Below are 19,617 nucleotides of genomic sequence, written 5' to 3'. Positions count from 1 at the left end.
TGACTCAGTCGGTTGAGCATCCAACCCTTGATTTTGGGTCAGGTCGTGATCTCAGGGTCCTGAAATCCAACCCTGTGTCAGGCTCCATACTCAGCAGGGAGTCTATTTGGGATTTTGTCTCTCCTTCTGCTACTCCCCACCTCACTCCCACCCCCACCTAAACACTCTCTCTAAGGGCCTCTTTATTGCCTCTAAAAAGCAAAAAGCCCTATTTCTCAAGGACTCCACATGTCCCTGATCTGGCCACCATGAATCCCCTAATCTATCCTTCTGAAGCTCCAAAGACCACCATGTATACATCCTGTGTTCCAGCTATGGGTGAGCATCTGCACGTTCCCCTGCCAGATGCGTCCATCTCCCTATTTCCAGTCCATCCCTCTCAAGGTCCAACTCAAGGACAGTAAAGCCCTCTCTGATCATTCCTCATTTTCTAATCAGTGCCCATCATCTTTCATCATTGCACTTCTCCCTCTGTGTTGCAAGCATTGATTTTCTTGTCTTCCTCTTCCATTAGAGTAGGAGCTTTTGAGGGCAAGAGCCATTACTCGTGCTTGAATTTTGGCACATAGGAGAGTCTCTGGCAGCAGGTGTCCAATTAAAAATTTGTTGAGTGAAACATTAAACAAATGACTGAAAGAAGCATTAGCTACTTGGGAATTATCTTCCACTGTTGACTCACAGCAAGCTGTGTCATCTCTCCACAACCTCTATGATTATTGCTCACCATCACCCTGAAACCAAGTATGTTCCCCATCCCGTAAGCACTTACATGTCCCACCTTTGCTAGGCCCTGAAGATTCACGAATGAATCAGACATTATTCTCATTTTCAAGGATCTTAGGGGCAAGTAATTATAAGTAAGTGCATATAGGAAGGCATGGGAGCTACTGGGAAAGTATCACTAAGATGTCGATTGACAGCCAGGCTTCACCATTCACTGGACCAGTGAACTAGAGTGAGGCATTGAACAACTGAGCCTCAGTTTCTTCTTTCCTGGAATATGGCTAATAGTATCTTAATAACTGAGATGACAATTAAAGAGGAACATGTATGTAAAGTGTTACTACAGATATGACATAAGAACAGCACTTTGCAAATGTAGTCATTAGCATAGCGACAGAATAAAGCATCATTCAAACTGGCTGGTTTATTTTGAGTTTCAAAAGGGGAAACAAGAGCTAATGGCTAGGGCAGCCCAGGTGGCTCAGTGGTTTAGTGCCGCCTTCAGCGCAGGGCCTGATCCTGGAGACCCGGGATCGAGTCCCACATCAGGCTCCCTACATGGAGCCTACTTCTCCCTCTACTTGTGTCTCTACCTCTCTCTCTCTGTGTCTGTCATGAATAAATAAATAAGATCTTTTTTTTAAAAGTGCTAATGGCTAAACTAAGAATTTGGCATCAGATGCACGGTGGCTAAAGCTCTGAACTTGGCTCTTGAGATGTAAATGCTCATCCTGGCCCCGATACAAATCAGTGGTATGAGCTTGGACCTCAGTTGCTCCCTGGTCCTCAATCTTAAATCTATAAAATAAAAGCCACACAAGGGCTATCAACATTGTCTATTATATACATAATGTGGAATAGAATGGATCCACCCAAACTTGCCTTGTGAAGTATTTAATTACATGGAATTATTTTCATAATATATATACTACAGTACAGAAGTAGGTCACGAAAATAGTAGGAACCATAGAATCCTAAATGTGTAAACATATTTTTGCATGGAGGAAAAGGAAATGACATTTAGTTGCCTCCAAAATATTTTTTAAAGATTTATTTATCTTAGAGAGAGGAAGACCTGGGGGAGGGGCACAGGGAGAGGGAGAAAAATCCTCAAGCAGACTCCGCCTGAGTATGGAACCTGACAGAGGCTTGATCCCAGGACCCTGAGATCATGACCTGAGCCAAAATCAAGGGTCAGACGCTCAACCGACTGAGCCACCCAGAATGCCCCCTCATTAGCTCCAAAATATTAACCACTGTTTTGTCTGGGTGGTAGGCATAAGAACAATCTTTATTTTCTTATTTGTAAATTTATATTAGCTTCCAAATTTAACACCATTAGCATAAATACTTCTGTAATGAGTAACACTCAAATTAAACATTAATTTTTATGAGACATCAGATAGGATGCTCTCTAAAGACTGTTAAAGCTTTTGAGAATTAATATTATTCTACATGTATTTTCACTTAATTATGTGCCTTTCTATTAGCAAAGGGAGATGGTCCTATTAATTCCATGATTTTATTAGCATAAATAAATTAGTCAAAATGTCCCTGGTTTTAAGTCTCTGCCACTCATTATCAAGGCAAGTGTTATAACTTCATACACATTTTGGTCATTTGGGTCTCTTAGAAGTTCTTCAAAGAATCACAGAAGCTACCAGGAAAAAAAAAAAAGTCCTTCTAAACTCAAATAACAATCATTTCTGTATATTCCTTGGCCTGACCAACTTGCTGTGCATATTTTGCAATCTTGACTCTGGCCCTCATTTTTCCATGCGAAATAAAGCTTAAAGACTAAGAAACCGTTCATAATCATTTTCTCTTACTTTTCCTCTGAATCTAGCCAGCTCCTTATTTGTGGTCGACCTCTGCTTTCAAGAGATATTTGTGTTTTCTCTTGAAAGTGTGCTATACGTGATAAATTGCTGGCCTTACAAAGGTCTTTGACATCCCAAAGGAAAGGATGTCAGAAGTGCGTGGGAGAGCAGGAGTTCGGGCAGGGCAGGGCGGGCAGGGCGCACTCAGGAGGAGTTAAATTCAGGATGTCTTCCATTTAAATGAATCTATGCAAAGAAGGGATTTGTTTAAAGCATCACCACCAGGTGCAGTAACAGATGCTGGCAGCTTTTAAACCAGGTAGCTAAGCAAGATATATGCCCCACACCTATAGAGCCCATCCTACTTTTAGGAAGTCTTATCACCCTTGAAGACTCAGCCCTGTGTTCTCAGGACACCCATCCTGGGTTACTTTCTCGTCCCATGTATTCCCATGGCAACAGGATGTAGTTTAACAAAGGAGCATATTGTGTTATGAACTGATCTCTGTGTTTGCTTCTTTCCTTTACTGGACTGTTTTGAAGGCAAGGACCATGTGCCTTCTTCATTTTCCATATCCCAGCATGTGCCCGACACACAGTAGTGCTCAATAATTGTATCACTGAGGCCACAGACAGCAGACACAATAATGAGGACCATCTATTATTAACATCTTATCTCTGAGGAAAAGCAGATGGAACTAGGAATTCACAAATCTGAATCTTGTGCCAGCCCACAGACATCCTGGCCCCCTGGGTCCCTGTAGGCACAAGAGCTCCCCAGGAGAAAGCACATTTCTGTTCCTGAGTTCCTGTCCTATCTGCCCAGCCCGACTGGGCCCCGCCCTGGATCAGTTGGGAGGGTCTTTTAAAAAACGTTAGGCAAGAGGCTGATCTTGGCAGCTGGGCTCACGCCCCCACTGCCTGAGCCCAGGGCTACTCCTGCTTATCTCCAGTAAGGAGAGGAAAAGGAAGGCCGGAGACCACCTGGGTGCCACAGGTGTTATCAGTGTTCACACACACACACACACACACACACACACACACACACGCCTCCCTCTACTCACTGCATCTCGTCTCTGAAGCCCCCCTGTGTCCTTAGGCCTCATCAGAGTTAAGTCACTCCTGAGTATGTGCATGTTTGGAGTTGTGGTTAGGAGACAATAAAACAGAGAGTGGCATGATCTGGTTTTCATGACACAGAAGATTCTGGTGACCATGTAGGAAGTAGATAGATGGTGGAGGGCAATACTGGGGGTACTGGAAGTCATGGTGACTGGACTCAGGTGTTAGAGGTAGAGATGGAGAGAGTGGAGGACTTGGGGGGTAATTGGAGTAGAAGAGCAGACAGGATTTGGATATTGAGGTGGTGAGGGCTGACTCCTAGGTTTGCCTTTGTACTTGGCTCAAGCACCGGGGTGAGTGGCTGAGGGGGGCATTGGCTGAGATGGAGAAAGGAGGTGATGGAAAGCAAGTCTCATGTCCCCAGAAACGACTTGTCTGAAACATTTTTATCCTGAGTGTTCTTCATTAGCCAGTGGAAGCCTGTCAAGGTGACTCTCTATTGCCACAAATCACCTCTGTCCACTGCCAGAGCTCACAATATAATTCCTTAAGATGACAGAAGAGGAGGACTTAGGTGGTTCAGTGGTTGAGCATCTGCCTTTGGCTCAGGTCGTGATCCCAGGGTCCTGGGATCGAGTCCTACATCAGCTCTCCACAGGGACCTTGCTTCTCCCTCTGCCTGTGTCTCTGCCTCTCTCTGTATGTCTTTCATGAATAAATAAATATTTAAAAAATAGTAAAATAAAATTAAAAAACCACACTTTTGCCACTGACCATCTTCAGTTAGTTGCCCCCTGGTTTGGTCTCCTGGAAGAGCTCAAGACAGGCCAGACCAGCAACACTTCACCTTGTGCCCCAACAAGGACTGTGAATGGAGCATTTTGGTGGGGGGAAGGGTGTCAGTCCAGAAGGAGATGACGCACAGAGAACAAAGACTTTATTAAAAGATACGAGAATTGAAACGGGGATTATAACAGTGCCTGACTCACAGAACTGGTATAATAATTTTAAAAATTGATAGAAGAATTAAAATAGCCCCCAATTCATAGAATTGATTTAAGAATCTAAGTGAAAGCACTTAGAACAGAGGTGGCCATGTCATCAGCACCATGTACCTGTCTCTGAAGGAGAATAGCATCTAAAGAGAAAGGAAGGGATCCTTGTCTTCACACGGATTTTTGTGATGAGAAAGTTTCAAAGCTCTTTGAAGCCTGGAAGTGTCCCACAAAGGGAAAACATTGTTATCAATGTGAGTGCGCTGTTGAGACACTAGACTCTAGCATCAGCCACCAGGTGTGACCTCATACCTTTGAGAATCCGCTGATTTCTGAATCAGCCTATGTGGGAACCCTCAGACAGCATCCAGTGGGTGTTCAACAAATATTTGCCCCTTTCTGTTTTCCCCTCTCTTTCCTGAACCTGGTCTCCTATTGAGTCTCCTTGGGGTCCCTCCATGGTTATAACCATACCACCACTTGCCTTTCTTCTTCCAACAGAGATTTTCTGGGGACCAAGGAGGCGTCGCTGCTGCTAATGGCCATGTTCCTGCTTGCTGTGTTTTACCACGGACAGCAGGTAATCTGACATTTTGCTCTAACCCCCCTCGGCTACATGGTGTTTCCCATTGCCCTGAAACCAGCCTGCGAGGCCTCTGCTCTTCCATGCAGCAAATGATCACCAGCTGCCTGCAGCAAGTTGCGATTCTTAATGAATCGATTCCTATTAAGAACCACCTAAAAACAAAAACAAAAACAAAACCCTAGAGAAGATGATTTGGCAAGCCAGGTGGTTTTAATGCCTTTCAGGTAGTTCTCTTTCAAAGAGGTCATTGTTACGAGGAAGGGGGGGAAAAAAGCTTTCAATTTCTGCCTGAAGCAAACTGAGATCTCTCCCAATTGCATTATTGCCTACATAAAATCATTGCTGGAGAAGTTGTGTGCTGTGCTAGGTCAACATGCAGGTCTGAGGATCAGCTGGGCCCAGGTTCCAGTCCTACCTCAGACTCTCGGTTTGTGGCCTTAAGCAAGTCGCTTGTCTCCCTGAACCGAGATCAGGTCTAAATTAGGATAGTAACACCTGAATGGGGCTGTTTTGAAGAATCGTTTGAGATTCTCAGGTGCAGCATTTTCCACACTGCCTTACATAAGTATAGGAAGTGCTTCATTACTTATTTGTTTAAGCAGATAAAGTGCCTAAAGTGTATTGATGCCACTTGCCTATGAGCCTCTACTCTGCCGGGGTCTGGGGCGGGCGCTGTGGCTGGCTCTGTACAAAACCCCATCCCTGACCCCAAAGGTTCCAGTCTCCTGGACGAACCCTAAATGATGGGATGAGGGACCTGCTATGTGTGGATCAGGCTGTCTGAGGACTTCATGAGTTGGAAGGACAAGAAACTATTCTGCATGGGAGTGTGATACCAGGCTTTGCCCCAGGGGGTGAGGAGGTGGTTACCTGCTGTAGCCAGTAGGACTTTCCATCCATGCGGACTCAGACCATGATGCTGCGGTGTTCATCAGCTGGGGTGATTTTCTCTCCCTGCTAAAGCCAGGCCCAGCCAGCTTCACTGCCCTGGCCTGGATCCTGGTCCATCTTTCTCTGGTCTGCATGCATTAAAAAAAAAAAAAAAAAAGTAACCAGAAAAGGGGGAAAACAAAACAGGAAGACTCTCAGCTAGAGCAAAAATAGAAACCTAGCACTGAGAAATCACCATGGAAACGGGGAGGTAATAAACCCTGAGAAACCCTGAAACAGCCCCAAACCCCTAGAACCTAGAAATGCATACAAAGTTATATGTAATAAGGGGGATGATAAATGTAGTCAAGGGGGAGAAAGAGAAATATAAAGACTTGACAAGGGGGAAGAGTTAGTGTGTATCAAGCTCCTACCATGGGCCTGGATTATCTGATGTCATCCTCCCAACGACCCAGAATGGTAGTTAACTACCAGTCTCATTTTACAGATGACGAAAGTCATGCTACTCATCTAGTCAGTAGGAGGACCAGATTCAAATCCAGATCTTTCTCCAGAGCCCACCCTTACCACTTCTCTAGACTGGAGACAGAAAGAAGTTAATATTCTTAACCTGTAAGGAGAAAAGGATGATAGTTGCTGCTTGGAGTTGGAGAAGCTAACACAATGGCCCAGGACATTCAATCTTGCAGTGTGTCGTTGATTTGGTTTTTAATGTGAGCAGAATTTATGGCAAAACACTGAGCCAAATGTCAAAACCTAGCCACCGCCAGAACTCCTGTAGTTAGATAATTCTGGCTATCTGTCAGAGCTGGGGTCATATATTCCATGTCTTTTTTTATTATTATTTTTTTTATTCATAAGGGACACAGAGAGAGAGAGAGAGAGAAGCAGAGACACAGGCAAAGGGAGAAGCAGGCTCCCTGCAAAGAACCCGATGTGGGACTTGATCCCAGGACCTGGGATCATGACCTAAGCCAAAGGCAGATGCTCAACTACTGAGCCACCCAGGTGCTCCTCTTCCGTCATTTCAAGCAATTTTATTTTGTGCTTTGACAATGCCTTTTCTCAATACCCTTTTAACATTCTGACTCAATGTATTTTATTCTCTGGTTTTCCTGGGAAACAGACAACCTAACCATGTTAAGGTTATGCATAAAGGAAGAGTATATTCATGCATAGTGAGGATCTGAGTGTTTAAGTGACATCTGATATTTCTCCTTCTAATTTTTAACTTTCAAAAGGCTCTAAAATGACATAACCACATCCCCCAATAGTAGCGTTACATACAGGTCTATAGGCTCTGATGTTGGGCAGAAGTATTCAAACCCCAACTCCGCCGCTTAGTAGATATGCGACCTTCAGCAATTTACTTAATTTTCTGAGTCTCACTCCTCTTGCCTGTAAAATAGGTGTGCTAAGAACAGGTTCTACTTCATAGGGTTGTTACAAGATTATATGAGAATGTTACAAGATTGTATGAGAAATCCCAGTAGTTTGCACACAGAATACGTTTTCAAAAATTGGAAGCTATGAATATTTCACTTGGAAAACAGATCTGCCGCTGAGAAAACAGGAAAAGTATTACTATACATCTGGTCCCAAGTCACTGAGGCCATAAAGCCAATAAGGAACACCAGACAGCAACAGGAACCCAAAACTTCCAGGTCTCTTTTGTCTCCACACCTGTCCCTGTCCCTCTCTACCAGAGGAGGCTTTTGGTGTCACTTGCATCACTTCTGCATCGTCTGTCTACAGCATTTGTCAGGCTCCTGTTTCTCTGAACCCAGTCTGTCCACTCCTGAGTCTGCTACCTGTTTCTACCAGTTTTTCTTTGTGAGTCAGTTTTTTAAAAGGTTGAATAATGCCCATAGCTGCATGGTGCACAGCAGCAGCCTGGTAATTAGACATCACCAGAGGGACAGAGGGAGTTATATAAGTGAACAATTGGGAAATTTCATCTTGCACATATGTGGAAGTGAGATGCCATCACTTCCTCCTCCTCCAAGGCAGGTGAGCATTCTAAACATCGGAAAGAGAGAGCAGTCACATGTCTACCACCTTGCCTGGTTCCCTTGCAGCCCTGAGGTGTGGGCTTTGCCTCAGGGGCTCCATTTATGGCAGAGGAAGACACACCAATGGATGGGGACAGAGATTAAGTCTTCAGCCACTTACTTCTGGGTCAGATAAAGACAGGCACCAGGACTGTGTGACTTAGAAGGAAAGATCCAAGCATTAGAACTAAATATTCCTTTTTTTGAGAGAGAGAGAAAGAATGAAATAGAGAAAGAGAGAGAGCATGTAGTGGGGAAGAGAGGGAAAGAGAGAATCCCAAGCAGGCTCCATACCTAGCATGGAATCCAATGTGGAGCTCAATCTCATGACCCTGAGATCATGACCTCAGCTGAAATCAAGAGTCAGATGCATAACCAACTGAGCCATTCAGGTGCTCCTGGAACCACATATTCTTAAATTTGAGTCTCAGCAATGTCGCTGGGAGGATGACTGACATTGAGAAACTCAAGGCCCAAGAACCACCATTTCTTTACTTGTAAGGAGAAAAGGATGATAGTTGTTGCCTTGGAGTTGGAGAATGGCTCCATGAGGTCAAGTACATATAGCACAGGGGTCAAGAGTCATAGCTTGGCATCAGAATGCCCTGACTTTGCCTTACTGTGACTCCATTTCCTCACCTGTGAAATGGGAATAATACAGTATCTAATGAGCTTCAGTGTATAGGAAGTTTTTAGAACAGTGCCTGGTCCAAGGCAAGAGCTGGACCAGCATTAGCTCTCCTTATGTGCTAAGAGCCTGGCACAAAGCTTATGAATAATATGTGTTCATTCCTTTGGTACTCTTCTCATAGAGCCACTTCCCTAATGGTTTGATGAAAATCAAGAAGGAGATTGCACTTCCATGTCAGTTGACATTTCTTGACCAAATGCTAAGGAATTTTCACTTTTAAAAATTCACTGCCTGAAAAAAAAAAAAATTCACTGCCTGGGTGGCTCAGTGGATCCTGCATCAGGATCCCCACAGGGAGTCTGCTTCTCCCTCTACCTATGTCTCTGCCTCTGTGTGTGTGTGTGTGTCTTTCATGAATAAATAAATAAATATTAAAGAAAAGAAAGAAAGAAAGAAAGAAAGAAACTCACTGCCCATGCCTTCCTTGTGCTGTCCACATCTGCTCTAACCATTGTGTTGAAATTATCTCTTTCCTTAACATGTTCACCTGTCTCTTGTTTTTCTCCCTTGACCAATGAGCTGAGAGCAAATCAAAGGAAGAGTTTCACACATCTTCATACACCCAGCACCGTGCTCGTAGTAGGTGCACTATATGCTAGACCTTTAGTAAGCTGGAAAGGCTTACTTTCCTTCCCCAGGCATTTAATAATAGGCGATGCCTCCCTGCTTGAGACTTGCTTTGTCAAGAGGCAGAGCTTGTACTCGGATGAGAGTCTCTTGATGGACATCCCTTCAACGCAGTGACCAGCCGTCACATGGCTGACATGTAAAACGTGTTCTTGTAACTGGGAAATCCTAGCTGAAATCAACTGTAGGACTCCAGATTTCCCTCCCTGTGTTTCCAAGTTGAATTCAATCAGATGAAAGGTTTTCAATAGAAAATAAATAAAAGACGATCTCCTGCTTCAACCAATCATGCATTTTTAAGGGAGATAACAAAACATTTCATTCAGATAAAAAAATACTGTCCTGCAACTTGACAAATTAAAATTTGATGCTCTTGAATCTGGAGGGGAAAAAGCTAAAGCACAGCTTTGATCTGACCTTATCCACTGTTGCCTTAAAGTGCAGTAGTATTTTATAAATCTATATTTTAGACATTTCAGAATTCTTTTGCATGTAATCATGTGATTTGATTCACATAATAAATCCATATAATAATCCATGCCTCTTGGACTAGACACAATGGAGACTATTATCCTTATTTTTTCAAAGGGGAACCAAAACACAAGAAGTCAAATGACTTTCCCAAGGTCACACAGCTAAACAGTCAAGACCAGCATTCTTTTGTGCAACCTGCTGCCTCCACTCACTTTTTGTTCTTATGGAACATTTCAAACCTATACAAAAGCTTATGAAATGCATAATGATCTCACAACTTCAACAATCATGAACTCCTGTGTCTTTTCTTGCCTGTCTCCCTATTCTTTTTGCTCATCTCTCCTTCCCAATTATTTTGAAGCAAATTCCAGATGTCCTGCTATTTCATCTGTAAATGTTTCAATATACATCTAATCAAGATAGAGAATTTTAACCTAATCACAATGCAATTAGACACTTTAGAAAAAGAAAATGCTGTTTCTTTAACATTGTCAAATCTCTAGGCCCTGGTTCAATTTCTTAATTGGTTTATAATTATATTTTTTAAGTGTATTTACTTGATTTGGGTTGCAAAGAAAATCTGTGTATTGCCATTGGTTGATATCATTTGTCTGTTAATTTATAAGATTACTCTCCATATCTTTTTTTCTGGCAATATTTGGTGAGAGTCATCTAACTTCTATAATGCTTCCCAGTTTAGAGTTTGCATCCTCTTGGGGCATTAAACACAGTCTGTTGTCCATTGTTTTTCCTGCATTGGTAGTTATGTTTAGAAACTTGTTGAGATTCAGGTTCAATTTTTTTTCTACAAAAATAAACATATTTTTGGTTGGTTTTGTGGATTATTGTTATCAGGCATGTAATATCTGCTCATATTTTTTTATTAGCAGCTATTGACAGGAATAGCCTTTGTTCTTTTATTTCATAGGTGATGATACCTCGATTCTATCAATACTCCATTAAGTCATTAGAGAGAATACAGTTTGAAGGAGAGTCTACTCCTCCAAGCGCAGCTCATAAAACAAAGTCAGGATAAATACTTAATTATTTCTCTGTCACTGTGTTCCCCATAAGTTTCCCAGTCAATCTGTCCCCAAACACCATCCAGAGATGATCAAAGAGCTCGTGTCTTAAGTGTCATTCTGACCTCTCACATGCTACTGTATTCTCTGTGCTTCAATCTATTGCAATCATTATCCTTATTAAAGCTCAATTTGTCACATCTTTGACATGTGACGGCCTGTTCACGTAACCCCCATAGTTTCTGGGAGTCTTCTTACTCTCTGGTGTGAAAAGATGGTCCAGACTTGTACATGTTCTGCCCTAAACTTTGGCCATTTCTGCAAAGAGTGCGAGCTCATTTTTGTAGCAATTGACATTTGGAAACCACAGGCTGGACACTGGGAGTTCCCACTGCTGCTAGATTTTCATTATTTCTAGGCTTTAAAAAATATATTCTACTTATTTATTCCTGAGAGACACAGAGAGAGGGACAGAGACATAGGCAGAGGGAGAGGCAGAGACATAGGCTCCTGCAGGGAGCCTAATGTAGGACTAGATCCCGGGACTCTGGGCTCCCGACCTGAGCTAAAGGCAGACGCTCAACCACTGAGCCACCCAGCTGCCCCTATTGACTAGGCTTTTATATCAGTGGGCCAACCTAGAAAATATATATATACCATGAATTCATAGTGATACTTACTGGCTTTTGTCTTAGACCCATCAGTTTTATATCTTTTATATCTGCACTTCTTTTTTCCCTTCCCAGAAATACCAGTTCTCAGTGACATCAATACAATTACCCATTTGCTTTATCCTGCAATTCACATGCAGTAGTCTAAGAGTAATGATACAGACACTACCACCTACAATACAATTGTTGTAAACAGTTTTAAGATCCTTTTAAGATCCTCTTGGAGTTCTTTTTATCCTCAGAATAGTTCCCTCTACAAATGTGTCATCAAATTATTGTGTTAAGATATTTGGGATATCTCCTCGCGGCATGGTTATATGTGTAGATTCATTTGTTTGTCTGCGTGTTTCTTTTTACAGTTTTTTTTAACATCTATGTAAACTTAATTTATAATTAAGTAAAATGTTTCCACGATTCTACAGCCAAGTTTATGAAACAAGATAGAATTTTAAAACTTTCCCACTCATTTTCTCTCCCCTCCCCTTTATTCCTTTTCACTATTTTTTACATTCCCCAAATGAATGAGACCATATAATGTTTGTCCTTCTCCGATTGACTTATTTCAGAAAGGGAGACGAAACATGAGACTCCTAACTCTGGGAAACGAACTAGGGGTGGTGGAAGGGGAGGTGGGTGGGAGGTGGGGGTGACGGGCACTGAGGTGGGCACTTGACGGGATGAGCACTGGGTGTTATTCTATATGTTGGCAAATTGAACACCAATAAAAAATAAATTTATAAAATAAAATAAAATTAATTAATTAAAAAAAGAATTTTAAAACTTAAAATTCTATCCCTATTTCCCTTCCTTCCTCATCTCTTCAGTAATGAGTTTTTATGTTTGACTTTTTATTCTTCAACTTTCCAATAAATAAAGAAAAATATATGGAGAAAGAGAGAAGTAGATGCTCCCTTTTATTTTTTTAATTCTTTATTTAAATTCAGTTTAGTTAACATACAGTGTATTATTAGTTTCAGGGGTAGAGTTCAGTGATCCATCAATTGCAGACAACACCCAGTGCTCATCTCATCACATGCCTTCCTCCATACCCATCACCCAGTTACCCCATCCCCCCAACCCTCTCCCCTCCAGCAACCCTCAGTTTGTTTCCTAGAATTAAGAGTCTCTTATGGTTTGCCTCCCTCTCTATTTTTATCTTATTTTATTTTTCCTTCCCTTCCCCTATGTTCATCTGTTTTGTTCCCTAAATTCTACATACGAGTGAAATCCTATGGTATTTATCTTTCTCTGCTTCACTTAGCATAATACCCTCTAGCTGCTCCTTTAGTAGCTCGAAGGTGGCATACTACACATGCTTTTCTCCACTTGGAGACTAGTTCATCAAAGCAGAGAGAAGCAGCCCCCCTTTTATTTTATAGCCATGTACAATAGTCTATTCAGCCAACAAAATGAGCACTGGGGTTGTTTCAAGCTTCTGCTATTACAAATTCTGCTGAAGGAATAATCTTGTGCCTCTGTCTTTCCAAATTTTTACCATCCACTGAGGCTTTCACATAACACAAAGGAAAGAAACCAGCTGAATGTTTTTTTTTTTTAATTTTTTTTTTATTTTTTATTGGTGTTCAATTTACTAACATACAGAATAACACCCAGTGCCCGTCACCCATTCACTCCCACCCCCCGCCCTCCTCCCCTTCCACCACCCCTAGTTCGCTTCCCAGAGTTAGCAGTCTTTACGTTCTGTCTCCCTTTCTGATATTTCCCACACATTTCTTCCCCCTTCCACTATTATTTATATTCCCCAAATGAATGAGAACATACAATGTTTGTCCTTCTCCGACTGACTTACTTCACTCAGCTGAATGTTTTTGATCCTTGAATTCAGGGCGTCTGACCACGTGTTTGGCCGTGCAGCATGTTGTCCATTCCGACAGTTAAATACTTGGAAAGAATGGCATCCCCCAAGCTGTGATAAATATGGTTTTGGAGATTCTTTAAAAAAGAAGCTGTCTGGAGATCCCCAGGTGGCTCAGCGGTTTAGCACCTGCCTTTGGCTCAGGACATGATCCTGGAGTCCTGGGATCGACTCCCACATCAGGCTCCCGCATGGAGCCTGCTTCTCCCTCTGCCTGTGTCTCTGCCTCTCTCTTTCTCTCTCTCTCTCTCTGTCTCTCTCTCTCTGTCTCTCTCTGTGTGTCTCATGAATAAATAAATTAAATCTTTAAAAAAAAATAAAAAGGAAGCTGTCCACTCTCCAATACCGAGATACTAAGACACAAGGGAGGTAATGCTATGCATTGAGAACCTACTGTGAGCCACATGCCTTCTCTGTAACTTCCCAAATAATTCTTCTTCCGGTCCTGCGTGGTCTCTGGTGTCCATATCAGCTTTAGAGATGAGGAATCTCTAACGAAGTCACTAGTCCAGGTTACAGCATTTGAATGTGGGACCAGGACTCTAAGCCACATCTGTGGCACAATGTAAAATCCACGATCCTTCTATTCCTTTCTTCCTCTTGCATAGTGATGAAGAGCTCGGACTCTGGCCTTGGACTCTGGAGTTAACTCCTATCCTGGCTTCCCCACTAACTACTGTGTGACTTTGGTCAAGTCACTCAACCCTGTTTGCTTTAACTTTCTCATCTGCAAAATAAGGATGGATAATGATACCTCCCTATCAGGGTTGTTGTGTGATGAAAGGAGTGAAGAAATGTGTATTGCTTAGAATAATAGCTCGCACATAGCAAGCACCATCTGGGTGTTAGCTGGCTTTATTATTTGTGGAGTCAACAAATATTGACAGAGGATCTCCCCTGCGCCGGGCATGGTACTCCACAGTAAGGGTGTCACTGAGCCAGTGAAGGGACTCCTGGTCTCATAGCACCTACGATCTAGTAGACAACACACACATCCCCAGATAGTTACATAATCACAAAAGCACAGGTGCCTTTATGTTAGGAAGCCCTGTGGAGTCTAATCACCGTTGGATCCCTGGGCCTCAGGCAAAATGCCCCTCCGAATGTTCGGCTCGGGCTCTGTTTTGTTTGTGAAGGATTCCAGAGAAGCCTTCTCCCCCTCTCACACTGTGTATCCCCCACCCCAGAGCTCACTCATTCCTTCTCTTTCTCTCTCATGCACGACAGCTGGAGTACACAGCCCGCCTTGACTTCCTTTGGCGAGTACAGGCCAAAGAGGAGATCAACGAGATGAAAGAGCTAAGAGAACACAATGAGAACATGCTCCGGAACATTCTACCCAGCCACGTAGCCCGCCACTTCCTGGAGAAAGACCGGGACAACGAGGTGAGCCCAGGCTGGTCCGGCCGGGAGGGAGTGGTGTTGGGAGGGGTGCAGTTGGACACACTGGTCCTGACCTCTGGGAGAATCCTGCTGCCCTCATGTGAGCACAGGAGAATGGAGACCATGCTACCCCAGAGCACCAGGCTACCCAGACTGCCTTGCACCATGAAGTCTACGCAGGGCCTCCCCGGCCTCAGGGGCCTCATCTCTAAGATGGCCTTAATGTGAGCGCCATTGCAAGACTGGATTGAGATTTGAGTTTTATATACCACTGCGCACGTGTTTCTGTGTATACATGGAGCAGGCTCTGCAACGTCTCTCTCAATGTGGGTGAGATGTTATCGCTGATGTCACCGGCTGATCCACTGAAGACATTTGGGTGCATGACCCTTGCCTGAGGGTAGAATCAGAAGAAACCCCCAGGATCCGTTTCCCACCGAAGCCTCCACAGCAAGATCAGTGGAAGAGAAGTGAAAGGGATGAGAAAGCTGCTGCTTGAATAATCTTCATGCACCCGGGTCCTGAAGGTCTCCTGGATGCATGTCGAAGCACCACCCACCCCACTCGACAGATGGAGCTCTCTAGAATCAGCTTCAGGCCTGGTTTTCTCAAGCCTCCCTAGGGTCAGGAAACCCTTTGCCGCAAGAGCTTCTTGACAAGGAAGCAGAGAGATTAGTGATGTGCATCGGGCAGGACCCCCAAAGAAGCAGGTGAAACACGAGCCGTCAGAGGAAAAACCAGAAGAGAGATGGAAACAGAACTACTTTTCGGTTAAAATACCAAAACAATAAGGTACTGGGATCAGAGGAGGAAAGCAGGAATTTGCTGGCTTTCTCTAGAGAAGGAGAGAACTTCCCAGAGCTGCTGAGGCTCCAAGCCATCAGCTGTTGTCCAGGCCAAACCTCCACTGAGCAAAATAAATGACCAGTTCGGCCTTAATCCTAGAAGATATTTTCAGTCAACTGTCTTGTCATGCTTCTTTGAGGTTTTAACTATTTCAGGAGTTCACACTTGACCAGTCTTAGCCACCAAGCTTTGACATGGCCTAGAGAATGTTAGCACTATAAATACTATTTACCGAACACCTGCTGCAAGCCAGGTACTGAGATAGGCAAGTAATGTCAAGGATCTTTCATTTCAGTTATAGTCTTAAGAGGAGAGATCACCACCCCCATATTATTGACAAAGACATGGAGGCTCAGAGAAGGCCATGACATACCCTCTATGTAAGCAAAGCTATGAGTCAAGTCCAGTCCCTTGGGTTTCTTCCCTCTGTGCTGCACTGCCCCTACCGTGTGGCCTGTAGGGGTTTGGCAAGACTAGGGTGTGTGTGTGTGTGTGTGTGTGTGTGTGTGTGTGTGTGTGACAGAGTAATGTGACATGGGAAGGGGTGACAGGCAGAGGCGGCACTGCTGTGATCTTCAGGAACTCCCAGTGCCCTGCTGTGTTATTGCGAGAGGCATCCTTAGCTTCTCTTCCCGCTACAAATCTGAACTACAATACAAACCTCTGAGAGTCTGATTGGGGTTTGGACATCTTGAGTGTGGGTCCCAGCCTCCGCGAGGCTGCAGCACAGCTCACAGATGTGAGCGGTAAGGCAATAAGAATGATTATCCCCATTTCCTAGAAGAAGAAACTGAGCCTCAGAGAAGTCTGAACACAACGCTAGTGAGTAGTGAGCTTGAATTCACACCCAGGTCTGCTTCACCTTCAAAGCTAGATTTTGTGTTTTGTGCCACATTGCTGTGAGGGCAGGATGGGAGAGAAGGGGCAGCAGTGAAAAGCGAGCTAAATACAGGTGGGCAAAGCCTCACCCCCTGGGACATCTTGTCCAGTGGGTTCTGGCTGTTGCACCCCACAAAGGTTCTGGCAGCTTCTACATTCTGTTGGACTTCTGACTTAGAATGGTGCTCATCACCCCAGGGCAGGGACTTTCTCACCAATACTCCAACCTGGCTATTGCTATTGCTCAGTCCTGGGAAACCTGCTTGCTCATTGTAGCTTTTTTAAGACCTGTAGAAAGGACACTAATGACAGCAGGTGTCCCAGGTGCTGCAAAGTCCAGATAGCACAAATTTCATCTCTGCCGCTCGCCTGCTGTATGACCTGGAGCAGCTCACCCAACCTCTCTGAATCCATTTTGTAATCCAATTAATGAGGAAACAATTCCAATCTTGCTGACTTTAGCGTGAGAACTAAATTGAGTAAGAACACATGAAGTGCCCAGCACAGCCTGGTGCCAGGTGGGTTCAGCATTGAAAGGCCATGTGGTGCTCTCAAAAGCCTGATGCCCTAGATTCAATCTTGGCTCCTCCTCTCACTACCTCTGGAACTAAGCAAGTGATGAACCTCTCTGGACCTCACTTTCCTCACCTGCAAGGCAACAATCCTTCCCAACTTGCTCTGATTGCTATGTTTCGATGAGTAACTATGCACAAAGTGTCTAAATGGTGCTTGGCACCTTTTAGAAGCACATCGGGTTGTCGCTGTTATTTTTGATCAGTGTGAGCTGTCATCTTTTTGGTTCCTTCCTGAGCCTAGTCTCCCACTGACCCAACTCATTCACTCATTCACTCAAATTCAGCAAGTATTTACTGAGGGAACCCCCATGCCAGGTGTTGTTCTAGGTCCTGGGGGTCAAACTGTGATATGGAGCATGCGTTTGCATGGGCAGATAGACATGAACATGAATAAATATGCAGCTTGGTACCCAGGAGTGATCAGTCCTCTGAGGACAGAAGAAGCTGAGTAAGAGAACAGAGTAGTGAAGGGGGTAGGGAGTGGACACTGGAGGGTCTCTCCAAGGTGGTGATGTTGGCACAGAAACCTGAGGATACTAATAAAGTCAATAGGCCTCAGACATTGCTTCTCCTTGGCAGAGAGGTGGCTTGACTCAGTATAAGAAACACAGGACCTGGAATCAGGGAGGTCTGGGTTCCCCAGACAAAGAGCCGACTGAGTCTTCATCTTGATATCTGGGCAGACCAGGGAGTGCACATATGCTCAAAACCCTCTACGAAGCCCAGACCAGAGGATGATAGAACAATAATAGTTCTTCTATATTCATCAATCCCTCCCCAGTTAACAGTGCTCTTATTTTTTTTTTGAGCCCAAAATAACAACAACAACAACAACAAAAACAGATGGCATATCCAAAGCAGTCGACTGGGGAGAGTAGAACAACAGGGCTGTTTTTATTTTTTTTTAAGATTTATTTATTTATTCATGAGAGACACAGATTGAGAGGAGAGGCAGAGACATAGGCAGAGAGAGAAGCAGACTCCTCGCAGGGAGCCTGATGCAGGACTCGATCCCGGATCCGGGGATCATGACCTGAGCCAAAGACAGGCACCCAACCGCTGAGCCACCCAGGCATCCCTGGGGCTGTCTTTAAAGGTGTAGACAGGTGACTAGAGCTCTTCCATGGCCCCTCCAAACCCCTCACCTCTTCTGTGTGCAGCACAAATTCCATCTTTGCTAATAACTAGCTATGTGACTTAGAACAGCTTACCCAACCTCTGTGAGCACATATCCTCCTCTGATTAATGGGAAATAATGCAGACCTTGCTGAGTTGGTGTGAGAATTAAATCAGGTGAGAACACATGAAGTGCCCAACGCAGCCCGGTGCAAGGTGGGTTCAGTATAGTTAGGCCACCTAGTGTGCTTGAAAGCCAGTGCCCTGGATTTGGTTCCTTCTGGCCACTCTCTTCTCCTGATAACATTTGGCAGAGAGGAATGAGCCTCCTCCCACCCCAGTCCTACCCCTCCATCCTCCAATAGGAAACAGCAGAGTTGAGATCTGAACTCAGGTCACAGGGCTTGGAGTTTATGCCCTAGGAACCCCAATACCTCGTGTTAAATCAACCATCCATTCAGAGGGACTTATTGGGTCCAATTTCCAGTCCCAGTGACATTTATTCCTAGGCACCATCCTGATTATTATTGTTGTTATTGCGGTGATGGCTATGGTCCTGGTGTTTGCTTATTAGCATTAGTAGCAGCAGTATGAGCTCTGGGCAGACTCCCTGGGCGGGTGTGAATTCCAACTCTGTCTCCTAACAACCGCAGGTCATGGGTAAATTACTTAACTGCAACATGCCTCAATGTCCTCACAAGTAAACCAGGATCTTTACCGTATCTAGGTCCTGAGGTTTGCGAGCATTCAGTGCGATGATGTGTGTGCAGCATCCTGTGTGATGCTTGTCGTGCGGGAAGCGCTCCATAGATGTAGCTGATATTATTAGCATTATTTGTGTTATATAAGCAATCGGAGCATTCTGGTTGTTGGCAGAGGCTGAGAAGTGAAACTAAGAAGAGGGTGGCAGGAGCTAGGATTGGTGAGAACATTCCAGCAGATAAATGATGATGAGAAACCCCTGGTGACCGGCCTTTATACCACAGCAGCATTTATATATCACCAGGCAGACATGGCAGGTGAGCTGGCCCACTGTGTCATGGAAGGGGTTTCAGAGGGCTCTGGTAGGGTTTTCTCTTGTCTCTCTGTTTGAAACAGAAAATAGAAATAATGGAGCATTATGGGCTGAATTGTGTCTCCTATAATTCATATGTTAAAGTCCTAACCCCCGAGACTTCTGGATGCAACTGTATTTAGAAATAGGATTTTTAAAGAGGTGGTTAAGTTCCAACAAGGCCATTAGGGCAGGGCTCTAATCGACTCTGACTGCGTTCTTCTAAGAGGAGGCGATTAGGACACAGACATACACAGCAGGGAGACCATGTGAGG

General features: G+C 44.1%; 1 protein-coding gene across 3 annotated transcripts in view; it reads left to right on the top strand.

Moving 5' to 3' along the window:
* The window catches only part of ADCY8 (adenylate cyclase 8), a 214,798-nt gene that overhangs the window by 182,263 nt on the left and 12,918 nt on the right, over positions 1 to 19,617 (top strand). For all 3 annotated transcript variants that reach the window (XM_077847269.1, XM_077847267.1, XM_077847266.1), the window contains 2 exons: positions 5,102 to 5,180; positions 14,717 to 14,875. In XM_077847269.1, coding sequence (XP_077703395.1) covers positions 5,102 to 5,180; positions 14,717 to 14,875 — 238 coding nt within the window. The remainder of the gene's footprint in view (positions 1 to 5,101; positions 5,181 to 14,716; positions 14,876 to 19,617) is intronic.

This window comes from Canis aureus, chromosome 14 (assembly GCF_053574225.1).
Source record: "Canis aureus isolate CA01 chromosome 14, VMU_Caureus_v.1.0, whole genome shotgun sequence".
Taxonomy (NCBI): domain Eukaryota; kingdom Metazoa; phylum Chordata; class Mammalia; order Carnivora; family Canidae; genus Canis; species Canis aureus.
Note: the sequence above shows the minus strand (reverse complement) of the source record. Positions and strands in the feature narration are given on the sequence as shown.